The sequence below is a fragment of the Lachnellula hyalina genome (assembly GCF_007821495.1).
Source record: "Lachnellula hyalina strain CBS 185.66 chromosome Unknown contig00068, whole genome shotgun sequence".
Taxonomy (NCBI): Eukaryota; Fungi; Ascomycota; class Leotiomycetes; order Helotiales; family Lachnaceae; genus Lachnellula; species Lachnellula hyalina.
This window is the reverse complement of record NW_022157182.1, coordinates 16,945-41,935: the sequence shown is the minus strand read 5'-3', so window position 1 is coordinate 41,935 and position 24,991 is coordinate 16,945. Positions and strand designations below refer to the sequence as shown.

The 24,991-nt window shown below is 47.8% G+C and overlaps 7 protein-coding genes across 7 annotated transcripts; 4 read left to right on the top strand and 3 right to left on the bottom strand.

The window, feature by feature from the left end:
- Positions 1-140: 140 nt before the first annotated feature.
- Positions 141-1,462, bottom strand: NAS4 (putative nicotianamine synthase; the record flags this gene model as incomplete). The annotated part of the gene is made up of 4 exons (XM_031150540.1): positions 141-430; positions 657-986; positions 1,060-1,176; positions 1,237-1,462. The coding sequence occupies 4 exons, from the start codon at positions 1,460-1,462 to the stop codon at positions 141-143; spliced, it is 963 nt and encodes a 320-aa protein (XP_031005290.1).
- A 1,474-nt stretch (positions 1,463-2,936) lies between these two features.
- Positions 2,937-4,497, top strand: LHYA1_G005595 (uncharacterized protein; the record flags this gene model as incomplete). Its single annotated transcript, XM_031150539.1, has 3 exons — positions 2,937-3,222; positions 3,276-4,115; positions 4,166-4,497. The coding sequence occupies 3 exons, from the start codon at positions 2,937-2,939 to the stop codon at positions 4,495-4,497; spliced, it is 1,458 nt and encodes a 485-aa protein (XP_031005287.1).
- An 832-nt stretch (positions 4,498-5,329) lies between these two features.
- Positions 5,330-5,974, bottom strand: LHYA1_G005594 (uncharacterized protein; the record flags this gene model as incomplete). The annotated part of the gene is made up of 2 exons (XM_031150538.1): positions 5,330-5,898; positions 5,959-5,974. The coding sequence occupies 2 exons, from the start codon at positions 5,972-5,974 to the stop codon at positions 5,330-5,332; spliced, it is 585 nt and encodes a 194-aa protein (XP_031005288.1).
- Positions 5,975-8,629: 2,655 nt separating this feature from the next.
- ATG1 (Serine/threonine-protein kinase) lies at positions 8,630-11,677 on the top strand (the record flags this gene model as incomplete). The annotated part of the gene is made up of 3 exons (XM_031150537.1): positions 8,630-8,761; positions 8,860-11,473; positions 11,541-11,677. 3 exons carry the CDS (start codon positions 8,630-8,632, stop codon positions 11,675-11,677), a joined length of 2,883 nt encoding a protein of 960 aa, XP_031005293.1.
- A 1,292-nt stretch (positions 11,678-12,969) lies between these two features.
- On the top strand, positions 12,970-16,380 carry dhkK_3 (Hybrid signal transduction histidine kinase K; the record flags this gene model as incomplete). Its single annotated transcript, XM_031150536.1, has 4 exons — positions 12,970-13,495; positions 13,668-14,802; positions 14,858-16,229; positions 16,282-16,380. The coding sequence occupies 4 exons, from the start codon at positions 12,970-12,972 to the stop codon at positions 16,378-16,380; spliced, it is 3,132 nt and encodes a 1,043-aa protein (XP_031005294.1).
- Positions 16,381-16,688: 308 nt separating this feature from the next.
- YUC3 (putative indole-3-pyruvate monooxygenase) lies at positions 16,689-18,685 on the bottom strand (the record flags this gene model as incomplete). The annotated part of the gene is made up of 4 exons (XM_031150535.1): positions 16,689-16,811; positions 16,870-17,840; positions 17,945-18,025; positions 18,076-18,685. 4 exons carry the CDS (start codon positions 18,683-18,685, stop codon positions 16,689-16,691), a joined length of 1,785 nt encoding a protein of 594 aa, XP_031005291.1.
- Positions 18,686-23,444: 4,759 nt separating this feature from the next.
- LHYA1_G005590 (uncharacterized protein) lies at positions 23,445-24,980 on the top strand (the record flags this gene model as incomplete). Its single annotated transcript, XM_031150534.1, has 4 exons — positions 23,445-23,845; positions 23,894-24,415; positions 24,462-24,667; positions 24,718-24,980. The coding sequence occupies 4 exons, from the start codon at positions 23,445-23,447 to the stop codon at positions 24,978-24,980; spliced, it is 1,392 nt and encodes a 463-aa protein (XP_031005292.1).
- Between the last annotated feature and the right edge of the window lie 11 nt (positions 24,981-24,991).

Here is a 24,991-nt window from a genome sequence, read left to right as displayed (position 1 = left end):
TTATTGTATTTAGTATTGATAATGCAGCTCTTCCAATCACTCCAAGTCTATGCTGTGATGAATCTAAATTCCGGTACCTTGTTTCCAACCTCCACGATGCAAATGTTGATGTATGCACGCTCACAAGCAGCTCTCAATTCCTACACGGAAATTGCAGATTCTGCCAAAGTCATGGCCCTGGTTCTGGCCTTCACCCTTCCAACAATAACCGAATTAACAACATGCCCATACGGGTGCACCACGACACAAATATCCAGCACGGAGAGGATGCCCTCGGTCGTGCAGTCGAAGTCCGGATACAGCAAGCTCCTCAGCCCCCAACTTGTCCTGATAACGAGCAGGGCGCCTTCCTTCATCTGCCCAACGACCTTTTGCACGAGGGTTTCTTTTTCGGGTTGTGAGGCCCCGACGAGAGCCGCTAGGTAGACGACTGAGAAGGCGTGGAGGGGTGGGGGGGTGGAGGCGCAGGAGAGGGAGAAGGACATTTGTTTGGCTGGGTGGGTAGGATTGATCAGTGGGAATTTGGGATTGGTATAAATGTGTGAGTGGATGGATGAATGGGTGGGTATGAGGAGGTGGGGTTTTATTGGGGTGGAATGGGGTGAACTAAAGTCCAGAGCTGGGGATATGAGCGAGGTAGAAAGAATGAAACATACCCATTTTTCCAAGCTTCATACACAACCACTCAGATTGTCTCAGCGCAGACGCGTTGTTGTCGATATTGAGAATTGACACTTCGGGTCGTTCTGGCGCCGTGGGATTCAGCCAAGACGGAAGGTAAGAAAGCAATGATTGGATCAAGGTCTTAGGGGAATTTTCGTTGAGTGACGATAGGAGACATAGCGAAGTCAATGGCAAGGGACCGCTCCCAACGAAGGCAATCTGTCGCGGTGGGGTCGGATCTACTGTTTGGAGAGCCGCTAGTTCCAGGCGTGTAAGATCGATGTAGTTGGAGTAGTAGGGGAAAGTAGCAAGAAGCTTATGGGCTGGAAATGTTGTTATTGTCCTGTTTATTATGTGTGCGAGGGGAAGTGGGAGACTGGAAAGGTGAATTCTTACCTTCCTGCGTGTTGGCGCCTTTGGAGATGATATCCGCCCACTGAAACTCGAGGTAGCATTCCGCTTCTGCGCAGAGAGCCCTCAAACCCGGGAGTATCTCTTTTATCTTCGCCTTTTCTAGGATCTAGTTTAAGTTAGTCACATTCTCTTATATCTTATATGATACGGGAAAATGACTTGCCGCTTCGGTAACATTCTTGCTCATAGTTTGGGTACATAACCCCACGAGCTCGTTGAATATTGCATTGATAGAAGTACACGGTCGTAAATCCGGTTGCTTGCAAAGGCTGCGGTACAAGGAGAGGACTTGCTCGACGTGTGATTGTGCTTCTAGGGATGAAGTATCATCTGCTAGGGTGACGGAGACACTTTTTGCATCGGTGTCGGTCGCTTCAGAACACATCGTGAGAGAGTTACTGAATGGTAGAGATCGCCTTGATACGTGTTACGAATGTGGAATTGTGATATGATGGAGGCTAGGACTTATTGATGGTAGTATAAAAGGGCCAGCGGAAGGCAAATGCGAAGAGTCAGGGTTGATTGAACTTGGTTGTTTCCCTGGGTGAATAAAAGTTCAAAGCATTTGCTCGTTAGGCTGCAATTGTGAATGATGCTGTATGAAGAGTAGCCAGGAGACTTCAAGGGAACCCAGTTAAGACTTTTCTTGGGTTTCCTTTTGTTCAAAGTAGGAAACTTCAGCTTACATAGTAGATGGATGGAGAAACTGGAGAAACTGCCAGCCCACTTGGACAACGAGCAGGTCTACCTGCATATGCAACTGCAGGGAAAAGTTTAAGACAACAAACAGCTATCAAACTGAGTGGGGGGATTCAATCATGGAAGGTTCATCTTCTTCATAAAGCTCTTGTATTCAACAAGCAACTGTTGAGTAACATCAGGATCCAAGACATGGGAAGGTTGGGACAGCAACAATCAAAATCCCAGGGCGAAACTCTTAGAAATGCTTCTGTCATTAGAAAGATTGTGGTTGTTTCTCCCTTTTCCGTTTCGGCCGTTCTTGCAGCAAACTACCCATCAAGGTGCTACTCAAAGTTTACCTGAGGAGCCAGCAGATCTGGGTACACCAATGGTGCCTCACAGTTCAGCGCTATGTAGATCTATGTATGTATTAGTCTCAATCCCACTATCTTCTATAACCTGCCCCTCACTTGCTTGCTGATGTGACAAAAGAAGTACTGTATGCTCACGTGATGGCAGCTCGAGCTTGAAGTGGGAAAGATTTGTCCACCTTTTTTTTTAGTTGCTTTGAGGTTTGTGCTTGTTGGGGAATATCTTCCGGCAAGAGTCGACCCTCTGAGACATTACAGCACTTTGACTGAGGGTTACTTTGCTGGCTGATTCCGCCTTCTGCTTCATTGAGGCTTCCTCAGGTAGTTGTCTAGCCTCGACTCCCTGGCTATCATTAGCCACACCGAAAGGCTCAGGGTTACTCGGCAAGAGACGGCTGGTAGAGATGTGGGGTGTAACTCATATATAGAGTCAAGCCGCGATGGAGATCAACTCTTCAACTACTTGCAGAGCTGGCCGAGAACGGGTTTCTTGAACTTTCTTCTGTAGGTAGATGAGTTTCAACCAACGTCCTGATACTTCGGACTGATGCTTTGCATTAAATTAGTGCTTTGTATGCTAATTGTAGTTTCCGTAGAGTTGTGTACCATGGCGCTTCTTTTTGTGAGAGAATGGTCTGCGTTGTGGAGTCGAGGGAGTTTGGTGTGGCTGCAGAGAGAAGAGAGAATGTGGCGGGGACGGCGACATTTTGCAACCCCACACCGCCTTGGATACTTCGACCCGACCCGACCCCTCCCCTCAATTTTTCCAGATCTTTCAATCTCATTAAAAGCTCAACTTGAATCAATATGAGTAAAGCGAAGTCAAAAAGAAAGGCCCAGGAGTCGCAGAATGATTCCAATCCCAAAAAGCTGAAGAGCGCAACAGTTGTCACTCCTCCGCCAGAGACTGCAGCCCATGAACCTAAGACTATTCAGGCTATTGGCATCACCGACGACGACATAGAACTGGCCATTGATACTCTCCACACCTTGGCGGAGAACCCAATTGTCATCAAATCGAAAGCATGCAGAGAGCTGAGGACAGCTGTGTATGAGTTCCGCCAGGCTTGCACCACGGGCTTCAATGCTGCTGGTTTGCCCCCCTCCAGCACAAATCGAGGAACCATCCACTAACAATTGGTGAAGTGGACACAAATCTCACGGCACGTATTAGCGGAGCTCTCGCAGATGGAGGATATACAGAGGCTCGTATTTTGCTTGCGGAGATGCGGATTAGGGGAAAGGCACCGAAGTTGGGAGCGCTGTGTCGATGGGTGCGAGATCTCGATGTCGTCAGTGGACTGGCAGAACAGCTCAAGGGAGGGCATAAGAGGTCACCGACAGAGGAGGAGTTGTTGATAGTGCTTGATGCCATCTTACGACTGACTGGCCCGACCGACTACACATCAGAGGGGACTATGTCAGCAGGACCCATTGTGCCGAGAAGTTTATGGGATCTGAGGAGTGCGTCTACATCTAGCAAGGAGACTTATGCCTCTGTTCGAGACGGCAGCATTTTCTCTTCGTTGCCGGCAGACATAAAGTCGGAATTCCGGATAATCGAAGAGACACCGGGTCTGCTGCGGAGACCTGCGAATTTACACCCTGCAATACTTCATGCCTCCAACGACGACGCTATACCACTCTCTACAACCCCACCTAAATCGAGCCATCACAAACACCCTATAGTTCCGAATTTACATCTGTTGAAGGATATATTGTCACCCGAAGAGTGCACGAAGATCATTGCTGCGGCAGAAACGATTGGCTTCACGCCAGATGCCCCAATACGTGCAGAAGGCGAAGAGAGCAGTATTCTAGCCCACAATTTCTACTGGATTGTCGACAATGCATTCTGTGCGAAGTTGTGGGGTAGAGTCCAGTCTTTCGTGCCCAAAGATGTTGGTGGGAAGAAAGTAAGAGGGTTGAATCGCAGATTCAGGGTATACAGATATGTCCCTGGCGCTGAATACCGAGCCCATATTGGTAAGTTCCCAGTCAAACATGTTTGTCTTTACACAAGCTAACCAGTCTAGATGGTGCTTGGCCACCTTCCGGCATTGATTCCAACGACAAGTACATATACGACTCGTCCCCGCCTACGGCGAAGCAATCTTCGCTCTTCACATTCCTCATCTACCTGAACGATGAATTCGAAGCTGGGGAAACAACTTTCTTCCTGCCAAGCGCGAGAGAAGGCTCCATGAATGCATATCCCGTCAAGCCTATTCAAGGTAGCGTGGCAATGTTTCCACATGGAGAGACTGAGGGCAGTCTATTACACGAAGGGACTGGCGTTCGAAAGGGAGCTGCACCTTCGGCCAAGTATGTCATACGTACGGATGTTGTGTACGATGTCGATCCTTAGCAATGGAAGACTTGAAGCCAAGATTTACAGTAAAGATTGATGTCCAGCTCTTTCTACTCCATGACCAAGGTAGGCCAATATGACGCAACAATGTGTCAATGCCCTCAACCACCCACGGACGACTACCTTATCCATTTATCGTGATCCCCATCAATACCTACATTTATATACCTGCTTATGGAGAACTCGCCATGCATAGTATACATCACCGCCTCGCCGTGTTTGTCTACTAAACTACCTAAGGCACTAGGTACCTCTAATCATGCTATTTGTGGCGTGACCAGCAGCATAGGACTATATATTGGTAGTGCCAACATCGTAACGGACTATCGGTCTCCGAAGAGAAAAATTGCTTACTTGTGGGTCAATTGGCTTTAACTAATCATCTAAACATATGTTTATACATTACATGATTATGCGGTGTGCGATTTGCGACTAGCATCCAGCAAATGCGGCACGATGGACGGTGTGCAGCGAGCGCGAGAGAGAGTACGCAAGGAGGGGGACAGAATAGCAGAGAGTTTCTGTGCAATATGAGAGGATCCAGCAGGAGAAAAATTTAAGATAAATGTGGAATATTGGAAAGACCGTGTCCCGACGGACTTGAATGTGCTATGACACAAAGTGGGTGCACTGCTGCTGAGTTTGACAAGTGGGAGAAGCTGAGCTACAAGAAGGCGAGGAAGGGGGAATATGAGAATTTCTCAAAAGAGAAGACGGAAAGATTGGCGAGGCGGCGTGACATGAATGGTTTGCGGAAGGAGGTAGCAGGTAGGTAGAGATGAGATGGATATCTATTCCTTGTACTACATCGAATCATGTATCATAATCCTCACTTTCTAACTATTTCCCCTTCCCCTTCCCCTTCCCCTTCTTCCCCCTTCATCTCAACCAGTTTCCTCCCAAACGCCCTCCCAGCCTCCCCATGACTCTCCTGCTCCGTCTTCACCACAAAAGGCATCATAAGCCTATAACCAATCAACCTCGCCTCCTCAATCAATACCAAACCTCCACCCTCACCTTGCCCCTCCCTCACAACCCGGAACCGATTAACACCATGCAGCCCCAACGGCGCCTGGAACACAATAATCAAGCCATCCTCCGTATCCACAAACGCAGACGTCGTCACAACGGTGTTAGTAAACGGACCCATCGGCACAGCGACCGACACCTCGCGGTACTCGACGCTCGCGTTCCCGTTCGCCTGCGCGAGGGACTGGGCTTCGGCTACGAGCCATGAGGTTGCGGGGGTAGCAGGGATGGGGATGATGGTGTTTTTTACGAGGAGGGGCTGTAGGCTTTGGAAGGCGGGGTGGTTGTGCAGGAGGGCGAGCGCGGATGCGGCGTCTACGGATGGGGGGAGGGGGGTGTTGGTGGTGGATGTGTGGGTTGAGTTTATGGCTGGGTGGATGGTGTTTGTTAGTTTGAATGGTAGGTGTGTAGGTATAGGGAGGGTTTTACAAGGCATGTAGTCCATGGGTATGTGTATGTAGGTAGTGGGGGGAGAAAGGGCGTTTCGATTGGTCGAATAACCTTGTTTATTGGAGCGGTTTTTACGGAGTATACGCTTTGGTTTAGTGGAGTCTAAGTGAGATGTTGGATGGATGCCTGTTGCGTTTAGCTGGCTTTTTTTCAGTCAAAGTACTATTATATATGGCTGGATTCCTGCTCAGCTGCGAATGTACATTAGTGGCACAGCACCTGTGGTATCTTGCTTTCTTGATGTCACTTATTTGATCACGTGCCTTTCCCGCGTGCTTTACTTATAAGCTTAGTTAGCGTTGCTCTTAAAGGAAACGACGCGATGCTCAATTCTAGAAGATTATGCATTTTTACTCTTTTAAATCACATCGAGGTGCTTACTAGGCAGGATCGTTGTAAAGATTTCCTTTTTTTAAACATGTCAATTTGCTTTCTGACTATACTTTTCTTGTTATGACTAGATATATGTTTAGAGCCTAGCTTCGTTTATGCGATTTCAACTTGATGGTAAATTCGTCACATTCTCCTATCTTCAAGTGTATTTATTCCCCCAAGAGCGCTTAAGAGCTTGTCTAAGTTGCGTTGCCTTTAGAGGATGCCAAACAAGTAATTGCCTTTTTATATGATATGTGCATTTCAATATTGTATTACTCATTGCCTGCATCCTTCACCGTTAATATAGAGTATTAATTTGTCTTTTTTATTATCCATCTCATATTTTCAGGAGCGTGATCTGGGCTAGTTGCATTCTCATATGCAGGTTTTGACGTAAAATAGTTGGAACAGTCAAGTCATCCAGGTACTAAACATCCTCTGACTTGAAACCCCTGCAATAGCCACCAGCCTCAAAGCCTTATCGTTGTAAGACACTTGAGGTCATGTGAATACCCGCACGTGATTCAGCCTTTGTTGCTGAGTCTAGACCTATCTCGCTGCAATTGCTTCATCTAAATGCGTGCATAGATATGCCTTTAATTTATAGATAATAGGACGACGGTTGAATTGGAGTTGCTCTCTCGTTCGGATGGGATATCCCAATTGGTTGACCAGCTTACCTTGGCCGTAAGACTCGGAACGTGACCGAGTCAAGCTGCAAACGGGAGGCAAAAAGGCCATTCTGCATGTACCTGACTCCGTGGCCCGGCTCTGACTGCAGGAGAGAACGTTAAAATAAAGGGGGTGCATCAGAGACATGGAATCGGGGATGGGGATGGTGCCACTCTTGACCGTGATGGTGTGCAGTGTGAGTGTGATGTGCTTGGCGTGTATTCGAGCTACGGGTAGTAGATAGATCAAGAGCTGGTGATCGAAGTGAAATGAAGTGGGGTAGAGTGATAGACAAAGAGAGACGCTAAGTTACAAATGATCAAGTCCAGATATATATATATATATATTATAACAAAGAAATGTGTATAGTATTGATGAGACGAGTTAAGGGTGATCTGGGTACGTACTGTATACCTAGGTTGAGGCAAACGTAGTGACTAATATGGTATCTGGTGGTATGGATATAATGCATCCATCCTGTCAATGCTTCTTTCTATTCCTGCTCACGCCGTAATCGGACAGTGAAATTCGTAAAGTGTGCCTTTGCTACAGTCTTATAGGCAGCTGCTAGAGTAAACAGTGAGAAACGATTCATTGCTGTTCTGTTATCTCTCATCACAATGCAGTGACGGTTGCTAGCTTTATCGCGCCATCTCAGGTTCACTACGTGTACGGTGGCCGGGTTTGGCCGTTGAAAAAGCGGCACCAAGTCTTGAATGGGGCAAGCGGAGTGAGCATAACGGAAAGATGCCATAATGAGTGCCGCCTTTAGGATGCATCACAAATGGATCGGATCGTGACTCTATCGGAGGTAATCAGTCAATGTGACTGCCACTGCCACTGCCTCCGCCTTCTGCTGCTTCTCTACTTCACTTCTACTTCACTACCACTTCCTCCCACATACACATATTCACCCCTATTATCCACGCATGTAGTACTGCTCCATTCCATCCGCAGTCGTGTCATATCAGATATATTATCATTCTTGCTTGCCCGTCGAGTCATTAACTTGAACTCGGTATAGCTGCCCTCACCCCCATTCGTTACTCGAGACCCTGCAACCTGTGCAGCCTCGTCTCTGCACCCTGCACTCACCTTCACCTTGTTGACTGCCATCCCATCCCAACCCAATAACTGCCCCCTTCCCTACAAGATCCCCGCAAGTACTCACGACAACGCATCTCCAGCCGCCTCCCCGGGAAGCCTACCTACAGCAAAGCCAGCCGAAGAGCTACCTCAAACCACAGACCACAGCAGCCACCAGTCCAGGCACCTTCTTCCGACCAACTACCGCTTTGGTCTATCTTGAGGCATTCTTTTGCGCAAGACCAACAGCGTTGCCTGACCACTCAGCTCAAGCTACTCGCTCGCTTCCTCTGCCTACCATCATCTGAGCAGATTGTACATCCGTCTCCGCCTTCTAGTACCACGAACAAGCCCTGTGCTACTTTGCAACCCTATCCGCCATTCATCCTCAAAGCTTTCTGTGTACATGCAGAACGAAATCACATCGAGTCTCTACCCCCATCTCTCCCGGTAGTACTCGAAGTCATCTTCAGGATCACATCGAGGATTCTGCCAACAGGAGCCCCGAATCACAACCATGGCGGCCCAACCGCCCCCGTCTTCGTCATCTAGACGGACGAGGACGGGTGATAAATCTGTTGGTTCCTTCACAATAGAAGACGAGATAGGCAAGGGTAGCTTTGCTACGGTCTACAGAGGCACTCACAAGGTCAGTATGCTGATGGAGCTCCTATGAGCTTCGGGTTCATCTTCAATGGACCAATTCTATCATCATTGGTATACTCCTGCTAATCCCCATCTCTACAGGCTACCGGAGCTCTCGTTGCCATCAAGTCAGTCAACCTAGCGAAGCTCAACAAGAAGCTCAAGGAGAACCTCTACTGCGAAATCGAGATCCTCAAAGGCCTCCACCATCCCCACATCGTTGCCCTGATCGATTGCCGAGAGTCAGCGTCCCATATACATTTGGTGATGGAGTATTGCGAGCTTGGTGACCTGTCGTATTTCATCAAAAAGAGGGATAAATTGGCAGACAACCCAGCACTTAGAGACATGGTTAGAAGATACCCCATGCCACCAGCTGGAGGGTTGAACGAGGTCATAGTCCGGCATTTTCTCAAACAACTTGCCAGTGCGATGGAATTTTTGAGAGACCGGAATTTCATCCATCGAGACGTTAAGCCACAGAACCTACTTATATTGCCATCGCCCCAATATATGGAAAGCGCCAAGGATCCACCTCTAGTAATGAGTGCAAGTGAGAAGACCCTGGTCCCCATTGTTGGTCTTACCTCCTTGCCAATGCTCAAGATTGCGGATTTTGGATTTGCTCGTTCACTTCCTTCGACCTCTCTTGCTGAAACGTTGTGTGGCTCGCCTCTGTACATGGCCCCAGAGATACTACGATATGAGAAATATGACGCCAAAGCAGATCTCTGGTCAGTAGGCACAGTATTATATGAAATGGCATTTGGGAGACCACCGTTCCGTGCATCGAATCACGTTGAGCTTCTTCGCAAAATCGAGCAAGGGGAGGATAAGATCAAATTCCCCAAGGAAGCAGTTGTAACCTCGGGAATGAAAGAGTTGATAATGTCATTGTTGAAGCGACAACCCGTAGAGCGAATCCCCTTTGAAGACTTTTTCAACCACCGTGTTGTTGTCGAACCTATTCCTGGCTTAGTTGGGGACGATCGACCAAGTGAGATCCGGCAATCGACTAGGTCAGAAGTAGCGTCGATAGCACGTACCTCATCGACAAGAAGCAACCGTAAGCCTGCAGTGAGGAGCGAACCTGTTCAGTCTTCATCCCCTAGGGAACGACCTATGCCACCATCGCCTAAAAATCAAATTGCAGAACCAGTCCGACAGCTAGCAGGAACTCCTCCGCGTGTCAGTGCTCAGGCTCAATCAGGCTCTCGGGAACAAAGGCGCCCAGCCATTGCTGCTGCTGCAACAGCTCCAAATGCGGAGACTCTTCAGGGTAGCCGGCCTCCTTCACACGCCTTCAATCCTACATCGAGGGATCAGCGATCAACTGCATCAAGACAGTCGTCACACGATGAAGGTCCCAAAGGAGAACGATTAGGGGGTAACCCTCAAAGCCGAGACGCAATCGCCGAAGCTGAGCAGGCGGTGCGTGATGCACGTGAGTATGTTTTGGTCGAGAGGCGGGCTGTGGAGGTCAATGCTTTTGCGGATGAAATGGCGGCAAGTCCTAACTTGCAGAGCCGTAGAGCTTCCGTCTCTTCCCGACCTGGGGCTGGCCATGTGACGAGAAGAGCTACAACACAAGGCGTTCCTATTTCGTCGACGGGGGCGGTTCCAGCGTCGCCTTCGAGGGCAGTTCAGATTGCGCAGGGGAAGCCACGCCCAGAGGTAGTACCCCAGCAACAGAATTCATTTGGGAGGTCATATGGGAGCCCTTCAACAACTTCAGCAATTGCAAAGGCCATCAGTGGCGCCAGTCTAAGGATGTTTGGCGTAGCATGGACCCCTCCGTTGAGCGGCAAAGGAGTCTCACCACCTCAATTGTATAGCCCATTTCCAGCTTACCCAACCTCACATGGCACTGTTGGCCTAATTGGAGACGGCAAACCCATTGGCCCCATCGATGAGGACCAGAAGATTGTTAATATAGTCGAGGAAGCCGCCACGAGAAGCGATGTTGTGTATGGCTTTGCGGAAGTCAAATATAAGCAACTGATCCCACTAGCACCTTCTATGGATCACGGACTCGGAGGCGCTTTGCCTGACAAACCTACTGATTTTGTTGATGAGGACGATGGCCTCACAGTTGAAGCTATAGTAGCTCTTTCTGAAGAAGCTCTCGTATTATACGTCAAAGCTCTCTCACTTCTTGCGAAATCCATGGACATAGCTGGTGCATGGTGGGCACGGAAATATCGAGGCGAAGTGCTCATTTCCGGTCAGACCATGAGATCCGACAGCGCCCCTGGAGCCCGCATCAACGGCGCCGTACAATGGGTTCGAAATCGCTTCAACGAAGTATTAGAGAAGGCAGAGTTCGTTAGGTTAAAGCTTATCGAGGCACAGAAGCAGTTACCAGAAGACCATCCTGGACATCCCAGTAATCACACCAGTGCCTCGCGCCTCGCCGGTGCTTCGTCAACAGATGGTGTTGTTTTGAGTACCGGTGTATCGGCGGAGAAGCTAATGTATGACCGTGCGTTGGAGATGAGCCGCTCTGCCGCAATCAACGAAATCGCCAATGAGGATCTTCCCGGCTGCGAGATCTCTTACATTACCGCGATTAGGATGTTAGAGGCTGTCCTGGAGACGGATGAAGATACAAGTCCACCGCAGCGGAAGAGGAGTTCGAGTCTGATGGGTCAGGAGAGTGTGGCTGGTAACAGCAACGGCTTTTTCAAGGTGGAAGATGTAGCTTCTGTACATAAAGGTAAGCTTTGCCCATAGTCCACTTCAACACACCCCCTCAATTACTGGCTTTTACTGACACAGATTAGTCACAAGCATGATCCGCACCCGCCTTGTAACCCTCCGCCGCAAAATGGCACTGATAGCCAAACACCAATCTTTGCCCCCCTCTTCTCCCCGCAGCGGTGGCACTACCCCCACGATAGCGAATACCCCACCTAAATGATTTATGTTTACGAAATCACTGATCCAGCGTGGGCGAGCGAGCTGGAATCGGCGCATTTTCCATCAAACGGCGTTCGGTCTTCATCAAATTTGCCAATTGACGTTCTTGTTTTTGTGTTTTAGATTTGGACCTCCCTTATTTTTGTTTTTTGACTTGGGAGTTAATGTTTTGTGAGTGTTGCAATGGATGGATGGCGTTTTGGGGTTGAATTCATAGGAGGGAAGAGGCTCGGAAGTTTCACAGCATCAATGGGATGGCGCTGGTGAATTATAGGCGCGATTCGATCATTTGTGTATACCCCCTGCATGGACTTGGGCTTTGATTTAGGCCTGGGAATGACAGCACGGCACGGCCGGCGGATTTGAGTTGGATGAGTTGCTTGTGTCGGCATATAGGTACGGTGGAATACCGATTGAATAGGTTAAAGGATGGGGTATCTTTGGCGGGCACAGACAGAAAGTTGTATTTATTATACTTACATGCCAGTATAGGAAGAATGCAAAGCCCTGATATGGAACTCAGTTGGACTTTGAAGTAAGGCCTGGCCCTCTTTAGCAACCATAAACTGGTCTAAACTAAAGCAATAGACACACCACTGTGTTTTTCTATGAGTTATATTTATTATAGTCACTACCAAATTTGATAATGGAAGGCGCATACAGCGTCATGTACGGTACTAACCACGAAGGTACCTAGGTACACATATTAGCGGGCGATCTAGACTTTAACCCTGCGCCACGACCCCACACTATCTTGATCCAGACACTTTTCCGGCGATCGCATCACCATTTATACTTTTCTACCTCGTTGATCAACCATTCTAGTCCTGTTTCCTGACTCTCTCTTCTCTGTATTCTCTATCTTCTCTCTCTTCCCTCTCTGTTTTTCTTTCTCTTCTCTCGCTCTGTTACTTGCTTGCACAAAGTCAACGAACACCACGACGCCGCCTTTTATCAGTCACGTTGCTGGGAGACGAATTCATTCTTGACATCCATCACATTGCATTACCACAACGTAAATCGCCTATGAGATCATTACACGAGAGGACAGGCCCACAGTACAGCACAGCATTGCGCCAACTCAAAGATTCATTCTTCGTATTCTTACCATTCTACCATCCTACCTTGGCCTACCTTATCTACCTACCTACCTATCTATAGGTACATACCTACCTACATACCTAGGTGAGTGAGCGGCCAAAGGTGTACATACAGTGCGCGACAAAGCCTTGCGATTGAGAACGATGGCAAGGAGAGTCTCTTTTTGGATAAGCAGGCACGTGAACAACGGACATGGACAACCATCACAGCTCCAAGGTCGAGGTCGAGGCTGCGCGTGCTCGTCGTAACAACCTATCGAGGAAAATATTCGACTGGATCTCAAAACCTCATCCGCAAGACATCACCCCGTTCCAGAAGTCCATCCTCGGTGTCGATTGGGACAAGTCACCACTTGGTCCTATCTCAACGTGGCCTATCCAGCTGAAGCAAATGGTCTTATTGGTTGTTCAGGACCACGCCCCAGCGTTGATTTTTTGGGGAGATGAGAATACTGTTATTTACAATGAATATTTTGCGCCGCTCATAGGCAACAAGCACCCGGCGCTTCAAGGTCAGGATCCGTATGTCGGAATGCCCGAGATTTGGGACCGTTTCGACGGGTTATTGGTTACCCAGCGTGAAACTGGGGAGGCCCTTTTTGAAAGAAACGATTGTTTAATGCTCTACAGACATGGTTTCCTCGAAGAAACATATTTTAACTGGAAGTCAATCCCCGTCATAGGCCCAGAAGGTTGGGTGGTCGGGATCTATGCTACAGGTAAGTCACCCTCTCGGCGTGATATATTTTATTTCGGATATTTCCAGAGTGGTTTACTCTCTAGACATGTCGTGAAAGTCAACTGCTTCTGAAAAGTGTCTCTATTTCATTGCGACAGTATTTCAACTCCCAAGATCTACTATGCAATGCTGACTGATATCCTAACGTCCAGTCGTCGAAGTGACGAGAGAAGTGTTATCAGATCGAAGGAAGTCTACCGTCAGGTTACTCAGTCGGGAGCTGTCTGAAGCAAGCTCAATCCAGGAAATGTGGAAGGGCCTAATAACAGGAATTCAGAGTGCAGTTATAGATATTCCCTTTGCGCTGCTTTATTCCTGTGCTCCAAGGAAGGGAAGCGGCGAATCAAAGTCTCCCCAATCTATTCTCGCTAGCGAAATACAATGCTCTCTTGAAGGCTGCGTAGGGATCGCGTCGGGGCATGCTTTAGCTCCAGAGACCATCGAGTTGGATCACGAGGATCAATCTGAGCTTGGTCCATGGGTGCGCAAAGCCTTGGAGGAAAGAGCGCCAACTCTGATCCCTATACCAGACACAATGCAACCCATAGAATGGCGTGGCTATGGTCGTCCTACTCAGGGCGTGATCTGTCCAATCATCCCCGCCAATACAGAGAGTGCTCTTGCATTTTTGATTCTTGCGTTGAACCCGCGGAGACCGTTTGATGAGGATTATCAGAATTTTATTCATCTACTCACTCAACAAATTACGATGCCGCAACTTTCAGCCATGATTCTCCGCGAAGAAGTCGAGAGGAGACGAAATTTAGCTAGGCAAGAAGCTTTAGATCGAGAAAGGCTACACAAAGAGCTTTCGGATAGTGAAACAAAGTTCGCCAGATTCGCAAGTCGAGCCCCTATTGGGCTGGCAATCCAAGATACTAATGGCAAAGTACTATCTGCTAATGATATTTGGACGAACTTGACAATGCTAGGCATCGGAAGTGAACAGGGGGCCTGGGAAACGGTGCTTGCAGATGGAGAATCGGAGCTATTATCAGGCGTTTGGGCGCAGATGATCCACGACAAGCAACCCACCACCATACAAACCAGAATGATCACACAATGGACCGCACCTGACCTTGACCTAGATGGCAATCCTCAAGAGGGGTTTACTCATATCCTGGTGGCGTTGTACCCCGACCAGGATGAACGTGGCGAGGTGTCGACGGTGATGTCTTGTATCACTGACATAAGCGGGTTGAAGTGGTCGGAGAATCAATTGAGAAAGAGAATGGATCAGGCAATTGAGATGAAAACCCAGCAGGAACGCTTCGTTGATATGACCTCGTGGGTTCACTCTTTTATCGGCTCGACGGGCTCAACTGATCACACATCAATCTAGGCACGAAATGCGCAATCCGCTCTCAGCGCTCATTGGTTGCGCTGATGAAATTACCACTTCACTCAAAAAATATACCTCCGATCTCAAGAAGCCCTCGTCGATCGAAAATAGTTCTGCAAATTCAAATATGGGGTTCCAAAAACCACTTCATCTGCTGGATGACGCCATGGAAGCTGCCGAAATCATTATTTACTGCGCTATGCACCAAAAACGTATTATAGATGACATCTTAACTCTGTCTCGACTTGACTCCAAGCTCCTCTTGGTATCTCCAGAGCCGTCGCAGCCGATCCAGCTTGTCCGAGGCGCTTTGAAAATGTTCCAAGCCGAAGTGAAGCGAGCAGATGTAAGACTCGACTTCGTTGAACAGAAAACACTTCAACTCCTTGACATTAACTGGACATTGCTCGATCCAAGTCGAGTCCTTCAGGTTTTCATAAACTTGATGACCAATGCGATAAAATTCACGCGAATAGAAGCACAGCGGCACATCAAAATCACCATCGGAGCTTCTTGTATTAAGCCATCAGTGCCAAACGAATTTGGAGTCGAATACATTCGCAAGAATACTGACAGTCAAGATCAAACTGGAAATCCTGAGTGGGGTGATGGTGAAGTCATCTACTTCACAATCGCGGTTACAGACACCGGCCGTGGTCTCACCATCGAGGAAAAGAAGCGCCTCTTCAGCTTGTTTCAACAAGCTAGTCCGAAAACCCACGTTCAATACGGTGGCTCAGGATTGGGCCTCTTCATCTCCCAGCAACTTGCTGAGATGCATGGCGGTGAGATTGGTGTTGCCTCGGAAAGAGGAAAAGGGTCTACATTTCAGTTCTATATCAAGACACGTCGAACGACCCCACCTCTGACAGGGTTGCCTGAACGATCCGATGTGCAACTTCATGTGCGAGAAGACGAGCTAAGGGAAGCTTGCGGAGTAAAGTTGCCTGCGTTACTTGATGAGCCGCAATTGTCAAACTTGAAGATAGATGTCTCCCTCAGCCCCGTCCCCCAAGCATCCCACCCACCAAGCAGCTTTCATGTTCTTGTCGTAGAGGATAACTTGGTAAACCAAAAGGTGGTCTCAAAACAACTTCGAAAGGCGGGCCACATAGTCGATGTCGCGAACCACGGAGAAGAGGCACTGGATTTTATTCGCCAAACAGAATATTGGGAAGGCTCGACTGGAGAAAATGGGCGACTGCATGTCATTCTCATGGACCTCGAAATGCCGGTAATGGATGGATTGAGTTGCGTGAAGAGGATTAGGGAGCATCAGGCACAGGGAATGATAAATCACCACATCCCTGTACTTGCTGTGACGGCTAATGCGAGGAAAGATCAGATCATGGCCTCGATGGAGGCTGGAATGGTGAATTCGCCCAGCTCCCGAATGGAGTTGTATGCTGCTAACATTTATATAGGACGATGTGATGACGAAACCATATAGGATGCAAGACATGCTGAAGCAAATAGGATCACTTGTTGCAAAACAGGATCGGCTTGATTTGGCCGGAAAGTAATGAGGTATAATGTTTATATATATGTATATATGCCCATGACTCCGCGAAACTCAGCCGCCAACTCAATGATCAACAAAGCACACTGTGCATAATATGAGGTCGTTGGCTCAGAGAGAGGACGCCCAAGTGAGTAAATGGTATTTAAAAGGGCTAGAGAGGTGTGTGCAGCATTAGATTATGGTTTGAAGTTGCTTTCGTTCCCTGATTCGGTATGTCATTTCTGCACGTACTTATCTTGTGCTTACACTTGGTACAAACCCAGGAATATTAATTTTTCCTAGTTCTATACAGCCAACCCGGGCTCTCATTTAACGGCTGAGGCCTTTCTCAACGGCCATGATCTGCAAAGCCACAAACCTCGAGTAAGTTCTGCAAAGCGCAAGACTACCTCCCATAAACCAGAAGTTTGGGTGTCCACTCGGCCTCCACATCTGCAGATTCCTGTTAGAAAGTGCATGGTGTTTAAGATTGTCAAATTGAACAACTTACTGTATTGACTTCTCCTTCTTCATCCAGATCCCACACATCCTTGCACCGGTTTGCAATCTCATCCCCGAAAACCTTCCTCGCGCTCGTCCGCATGTTGTCATAACCCGTCGCCAAAACAACAATATCAGCCTCCAGCTTCGTCCCATCCGCCAACACGAGTGCGTTTGGCTCGAAATGAGAGATGCCGTCAGGGCTTTGCTGAACCTTGATTTTACCGTCGATGATAAGTTGACTGGCACCGATATCGATATAATACCCACCTCCGCGCGTGATGTACTTTCGATAGATACCACTCTTATCATCGCCAAAGTCCAGCTTGAAGCCGGCCTTGACTAATCCATCCAGACTCTCTTTCTCTGCCTCCTTGATCTTTTCCGTCAACCCAACATTCAATGTGAATTGTGCTGGGATGGGAAGGGATTGCCCGGCGATGTCGGCATCCTCGATGGGGGGACCGGTCTCGTCGTACATTCCTTCGTGGAGCATGAATAGCCCCTTTGATGCGGATATCACGTATGTACCTGCTCGCTGCACCATGGTTACATCTGCGCCGGCCATCTGGTAATTCTGCGAGATGTCGTGGCCAGAGTTACCTGTTCCGACCACTACGACTTTCTTACCCTTCATATCACCTGCGAGCTTGGCATCCTGGTGGAAAGAGGCATGGTGTGCTAGGCCTTTGAAGGTATTCTGGCCGGGGAAAGAAGGAATTTTTGCCTCTCCTGCATGGCCGGTAGCGAACACGACGTGCTTGGGGTGCAAAGTACGGGTTGCGCCGTCGCCTCGGGTAACGGTGATGGTCCAGATCTTGGTCGTGTCATCGAAAGAGGCGGAGGAGATGGTGGTTTTGGTCCAGACATTAAGCTCCATGAGGGAGGCGTAGGATTCGAAGAAGTCGCCGAGCTTGTCCTTTGGAGTGAAGAGTGGCCAGTTGGAGGGAAAGGGCAGGAATGCCATATGGGTATATTGAACTGGGTCATGCGTTATCAAGGTCGATGGAATCAATTAGCTTTATGAAGCAGTGTGTACGGTGCTGGATGCTGGCTTACTCTATATCTGTTGCGCCAATTATCACCAACACGCTCATTCTTGTCAATCAGAAGAGAAGAAAGGCCCATGGCTTTAAGTCGAGCTCCGAGATTCAACCCAGATTGTCCTGTTTTCCATCAGTATACTTCTTCAAACCATGACAGAGCTTTCACTTACCAGCACCAACAACAAACACGTCTGGCTCGCTGTCCACAAACTCTTTTTCCTTGTCCCTCCTCTCCTGCCAGTTCCCCTGTTCCACATCATACTCTTTACTTCCATGCGGTCTCTTATCACCTTTCCCCTCCTCAAACCCCTTCAGCTCTTGCAGAGCAGTATACATCATATACCCCTTCCACACTCCATCGCTCCCCTGCACAAGTCTAATCATACCCGACCCGCGTCCCACCTTGGTCTCAAAATCAAACATCGACTCCAGCCATTCCAAACCGGCAATAGGCGACGAGATACTAGGCGCAAATTTCCCTGTCTCTCGGAGCTTCAAGTTGTATAGTCCGGTCTCAGCGAGATTTGAGGTAAAGTAATCCGAGATCTTGTCTAGGCCGTGGATCGTGCGTATGTCCCAGGAAAAGGTGAGCATGTCGCGCCACCAGGAGTCTGCGTGCATGACGCTGGGAAGGGCGCTGACATCGTTAGATGCAAGGATGGATTCGAGCTTGGTGATGTATTGCTGGGCGATTTGGAAGGGCAATTCTTTTTTCACTTGGATGATTGGCGGGGTGAGGGGCGCGGAAGGCAGTTGGATCGTGTGGCGTTCTGCGAACATCGCGAAGGATATAATAGGATGTGATATGATGGATGAAGAATGAGTAAGTGAGGTGAGGGAAGAGGATGGGTTATTGAGGTAAAAGGGCGGATGAGGAAGAGTTCAGACGGTCTCTTATATCCTAGAGATTGGATATAGAGCGTCCAGTACACCATCTCGATCTGATTATCAAGGCCACAACCTGAATCCGAACCCCTTTTCGGGATTTATTATTATCGCGAGAACCAGTTCGCGGGCGAGACATGGCCCGGCGAAACATGGCGGGGTACATACAGTACTAAATAAAGGGTGTGGGGGGTAGGTCATCTTGCAGGATGGATGTGGCGGGGGCGGGGCAAGTTTTGCGGGGAGGGGAGGTAGGTAACTTTCCCGCGTCGGGTGCCTGTCACCCTGAAGCTGACTCGGTTCTCGGCCCATCTTGAATAAAGCAGGTAGTTAATACTTATAAGCTAATCAGTAAGACGTAGGTTTAAACGCATACGGTGCTTATGTTTTGCGATTGCTGTACTTTATGCTTATACTTCCAATGCACTATAAAATTTACTAAACGGAGGTGAAGCCTTGAATCATTATAACTCTTAGCGTAGCTAATAATAAGCGGTAGCAGAATTAGAAATGCTGATCAAGTCCACATGACGCTAAGAAGTTCTATGCGAAGGAGCAGCTTGTAGATCTCTATCGCCGGTGTAAAGGGGATGATATTTTAGGGTTGCGTAAGGCACTATAGTATACTGTGTGGGAGGATTTTCCAGACTGGATGGGAGATTTTATACACCTCCTTCAAATCAATGACAACGCGTGGTCGAGGATGCAAGAGTGGTCAAAGCCATGTCGGACAGGACTGGTGGGATACTAGTCAATTTAAGTTGAGTATTTGAAGCACGACAAAATTTCATTTAAAGCACTAAAAATATTCCTTAGAAAAGGTATCTGTATGCGGCTTAATAAGCTTTTGCGAAAGCCGACATGATTTGCAAGGTTTGGGGACTAAATCTCGCACCAATTGATATGTGTTGTTTCTAGGGGTAATAACTTGAATTGACTGCTGTTCTACAGTGGGAAGTATGCTGTATATATAGGGCTCTTCAAGCCCTATTTCTAAGCTTTGCCACCTGCTTAGAAATAGCTATTTCTAAGCTTCGCCACAGGCTTTATAAGCTTTGCCACTTGCCACTTACAGGCTACAACAATATGACTATCTCCGATTCTCAATTCTCAATTCTCATGTTGGTCTACTTGCTCGATGTGAAATACGCTGCTCTTTTGAGCGGCAACTTTCTTATCAGCAACCGTAACACGTCTGACTTCCGCGTCAAGAGCTTCTTGTGGGCGAGCTGTGGATTTTGTGGCTTTGTCGCTAAAAGGAATGATAGTTGTATGGCCGGAATCCACGTCAAAGTACTCGTCAATATCCTCCAGAGTTCGGTTTGCAGTCTCTGGGTACAGAAAGTAGACGACTGGGATAAAAAGTAGATTGAAGGCAGCAAATACTGTTCTAGCGTAAGCGATTGGTAGGTATAAGAGTTATTTTTATAGGAGACCTACTGATGTAAAACCTATATCCGATGTTTCGGATGCCAGTAGGTGTAAACTGTGTGCAAACGAAACCAAATAACCAATTCGTTGCAGTTGCCGCAGCTGATCCAGTGGTTCGCATAGCCAGTGAGTTGACCTCGGCTTGGTATACCCATGGAACCATGCCCCAAGTGCAGCCGAATGCAGCATAGTAGAAGAAGAGGAACGTGATTGCAACGGCACCCCACTTATACTTGTCAGCGTGTATATAACAGAGGGAGGAAGAGAAAATGGCTTACTTGAAAAGGTGCGGTAGCAAGAAGACCAACAGCCAGGGCAACCATCACGTAAGCTCCACATTGAAGGACAAGCCCGCTCAACATGAGTGATCTTCTACCAAATCGCTCAATCATCCAGAAACAGAGCCCAGATGATATCATGTAAGAAGTAGCATTGCATCCAGTGAGGACTCTGGCCATAAACTCGCTGAGACCAATATTCTCTGTCAAGATGATTGGGAAATAGTAGTTCAAAGCGTTGATTCCTCCAAACTGCTGCATGAACTGTCCTCCGCACCCGAGTAGGAGTCTCTTCAAGTGTCCACTTCTGTCCCGGGAGAGCACAACCTCTTTCAAGGTTATGCGGGATTGCTTTTCGATGTTGTAAGCTTCTTCGATAGATAAGAGTTCATTGATGACTGTGGGATCATCTAGAGGCAAATTCTCTCCAAGGTAGCGCCGCAGAGCTTCGTGCGCATCATCTCGCATATCTTTCATCACTAGCCATCGAGGTGATTCCGGAAGAAGTGGAAGCAAAGAGCACATCACAATACATGGTACCAACTAGGTTCGGTTTGTGTTAGTATCTAAATATCTGGTAAAGTTTCCCATTTCTGACTTACTTGGAGAGCCAGTGGAACTCTCCATTGGGCTGATGTGTTGATGTAAGAGAATGCAAGAGTGAGCCAGCTTGCGATGCAGTAGAATACGACATTATGAAGCACAACTATGACAGAAAGCTTTCCTCGCCTTGGCCCTCTGCACGACTCAGCCTGGTACATTCCACAGGTAGAACTGATCAATCCTACAAATAGAGATGTTAGAGTCCACGTAGTAGTCCGTGCAGAGGAGACATACCGTTGCCCATCCCATTAATCACACGCCCAGCGATGAACTGAGGGAAATGATATGATGAGAATTGAAGGATGGCACCGACTGTTGAGAAGAATGCCCCTGCCCGGAGGGTATTTTTACGACCGAGACGATCACCGAAAAGAGCGGCAAGCAAGCAGCCTGCAAGGTTTCCAAGCTGTAATTTCTATTAGCTTCTATAACTACAGGTATATTGAAATAACACTAACCGAAAAACAGCTGGCGGTAATGCCCTGGATATCGGAGTTCTTTGTTTGTGGGAAAGTATTGATAAAGAATTTACTGATCAAGATGCCACTGATGACACCTTGGTCATATCCGTACCAAGACTGTGCAGCAGCGTTGGTAGCAGTAAGAGCAATTTCCAAGCGTCTCCCAGTGAGTTGGTTCTTGATCGCCATATTGAAGATGGTTCACCTATGGAAAAAGTCGAGATGGCCCGAGGAAAAGGAGGCGAGACTTTCCACTACTTATAGAAAGTACAATCTGACGGAAAAGGAACGAGAGCATGGAAATAATTCACCAACATAAGGTAGAACTCAATAAATACCAGGCTTTCTTGTTTCCGATACTCGTACTAGTCACCCCTAGTGGCTGGGGCAGTAGCGGGGTATGGGGTACATGACCGGGGCCTTTTTCCTGGGACTCCAGCCGAGCTGACAGCCAATTGAGGCACCAGGGGCATTGCTACTGTACTTTCGTAAAAGCCTCAAATTGCTAGACTCACGCTGCAGCCGCCGGGGAAAGAGCCCGATTCCTTGGTAAGAGTTGATAATAGCTACCAATCAAGACCAAAATCGACTGGCCATGCCCCTGAAGACTTCAACTACTCAAAGGAATGTCACAAAGTAAAAGCAAAGTATTCACACTTGTGAATTACGTGTGATTTGGCCGAAATAATAGGAATTGCTGCAGATTGTGAATCGCTTCCTTTCTTCCAAGTCTTTCCAATACGATTGATTGTCATCAGATTGGGCGCAAGTCATTCGCGAAGCAAAGTTACCGAGAGTTTTAAGCTCCGAGTCTGAGCGAGTCAAGACAGGGACAACATGGCCCGGAACCCCTGCCACATAAACGGTGTTATGATACGGCCTTTTCACGTGCTCACTTTACCGGTCCCTACATGGCCCTTAGCATGACGATGCCAGCCGCACGTATATCAACCAGATCTACATTCGAGCTGAGTAGAAATGGAAATGGCCCGGCGATTCTTCTTCCTCAAGGATCAAGTTTGCGGGGATGCGGAGAAACGTTTGCACGCATGACCCGCTTTTCATTCGCCGTATTCCCCCACCCCCGCCAGTGCCCCAAAGTGGAGTGGATTATGCAAGCACAGATTGCGGATCATCCTCCTTGCGTAGGTATGAGTCTCTACTAGAATTTACATCCTTATACAAGTCCCATCGAAAGAAACGACAAGAACGAAATTATGGAGCCAAGCAAAGTAGTGTATGTATTTCGGTTTCCGTATTATCTCCTTCCGAATTCCCCTTATCTCAGCTGTCCGAATCAACCACGAAGATGGCATACTCTTACGTAGGCCGAAAGTATGGTTCAGGTACAGGATTATACCCGGCTTCATGCAAAGGTACTTTTCTTGCGACTGGCCGAGGTTTGAGACCCCGAGATGCACCAAGTTCATTACGCGTTTTGAGTATTTCAAGACCCATGCTAATCCGGGCCGTGTACTGCTCTAGGTGCTCTTCGTGCCGTCAAAGAAAGGTCAAGTGTGACAGAAAGCAGCCGACTTGCGGACTATGCAAGGAAATCGGCACAGCTTGCTTATACGTCCGGCCCCAAAAGAAAAGGGGACTTCGCGCGGGATATGTTTCGTCACTTGAGAGCAGACTAAGTTAGAATATAGGGAAGTGCTTGGGTATGGCGCTAATAGGACAATAGATAGATTGGAACAGGAGTTTTTTGACTTCAAGTCCCAGCACCCAGCCAGTAAGGTTTAATCAAGCCTCACTAAATTTCATTATAGCTGACAGATGGGCCTAGATTTAGTTCATGCTAGTGTTTCCACCCCCGAAGATGTTAGCCCGTCAAGTCAACATGACCGGGGGTTTTATGTGTCGTCCCCGGCATCGCAAATGGACCGCTCAGTCGAGGAGTCTGAACGTGACGTCTTTTCCCAGTCAATTTTGAATGATTTATGCAATGCCTGGTTCGAACGCTACCACCCTTGGTTTCCAATTCTCCACAGGCTTTCCGTCATCGGAACAATCGAAGACACAGCTGCATTGGAGGACTCTCCTATTTACATTGTACTGAAAGCCATCATTGCTGTTACTCTGCCCCATTGGTCTTTGTCAAATCCAATCTCTCGAGAAACACGAAGTCAAATATCGGAGAAGTTTCGAAAGCAGGTCATCCTGCAAGCTATTAGTGCTCTATCACTCCCTTCTCTTCAAGCTGTCTTGATTGTAACGACTATTGATTATGGAGCTGGGAGACTTTCTGAATTCTGGAACTTGGTGGCATTATGTAAAAGGTGGGTAGTTCGCATATCAAAGATAGTTATATACTGACGCAAATCCAGAATGGGAGTTCAGCTTGGGCTGCGTGATCTCGTGGCAAATAAGTTCGACAATTTTAATAAGCTGTCGACATTGCCTCCACGAATGATCCCAGTCCCAACATCTTTGATAGAACAAGAAGAGAAGATCCGGGCATATTGGATGACAGAAGTACTCGACAGTATGTCTTCTCTAGGTGCAGGGTGGAATCTCAGCCTATCACTTCCTGAAAGCGAATTGTGGTTCCCCTGTAACGAAGCGGTGTGGGCTTTTCCGGAAAAAACGACTTCCATCTCGTCATTTGATGATTCTGAAGTATCATCTGCCTTCTCGGTTTACCTAAACTTGGTTACGCATCAACTATACCAAGTCCATCTCTTCTTACAACAATCATATGATGCGACCTCCGCAGTTGACAGAGCACGATGGCAGTCACAGTGCATAACTGTGGATGAAGCATTAAACAAATGGAGAAACTCAAATCTTGAGACGAACTATCTGGGCCACGATTCAACTGTGGTGCTAAGTGCAGTGACCTTCAATGCGTGAGTATCCTCTGGGAATGTCTCATTCTAATACTTACATGAATAGTGCTATCATTGCGTTATATCAGAGACTTGCACTTCCTCCAAAAGGTCTAGCTGAAGTTCATGGGCCGTGGTACCACGCGATACAAAGGTGTTTGAATGCTTGTGATGACATGAGCACGGTTATTCGCGCTATCAATGACGCAGATCTGGAGAACATGAGCCCGCATATGATATTTTGTATATTTGTCGCCGCAAGGTTCTACCTAGGTAAGTTTTGTGTCACTGAACTTAGTAAAGTGTCGCTGATCAAAACGAAGTTCATGCAAAAGTCCTGTCGGTCGAAATTCCTCGCTCTCTCGACCTTCTAATTTATGGGCTCAAAACCTGTGGCCAGAGGTGGTACTTTGCTCGTCGATTGGAAAAGGTATTGCATACTGCCATTGCGGAGAAACAGGTCCCAGTTGTCATGTCTGCGCTTCCACAGCAGTTTTATGATTTGCAATATTCGTCGTTGGACATTGACCATGCATTGAGTCTTTGGGCAGAAGACAGCAGGCGCCCTAGTGTTTTGTCACCCTGAGGGCATAAAAT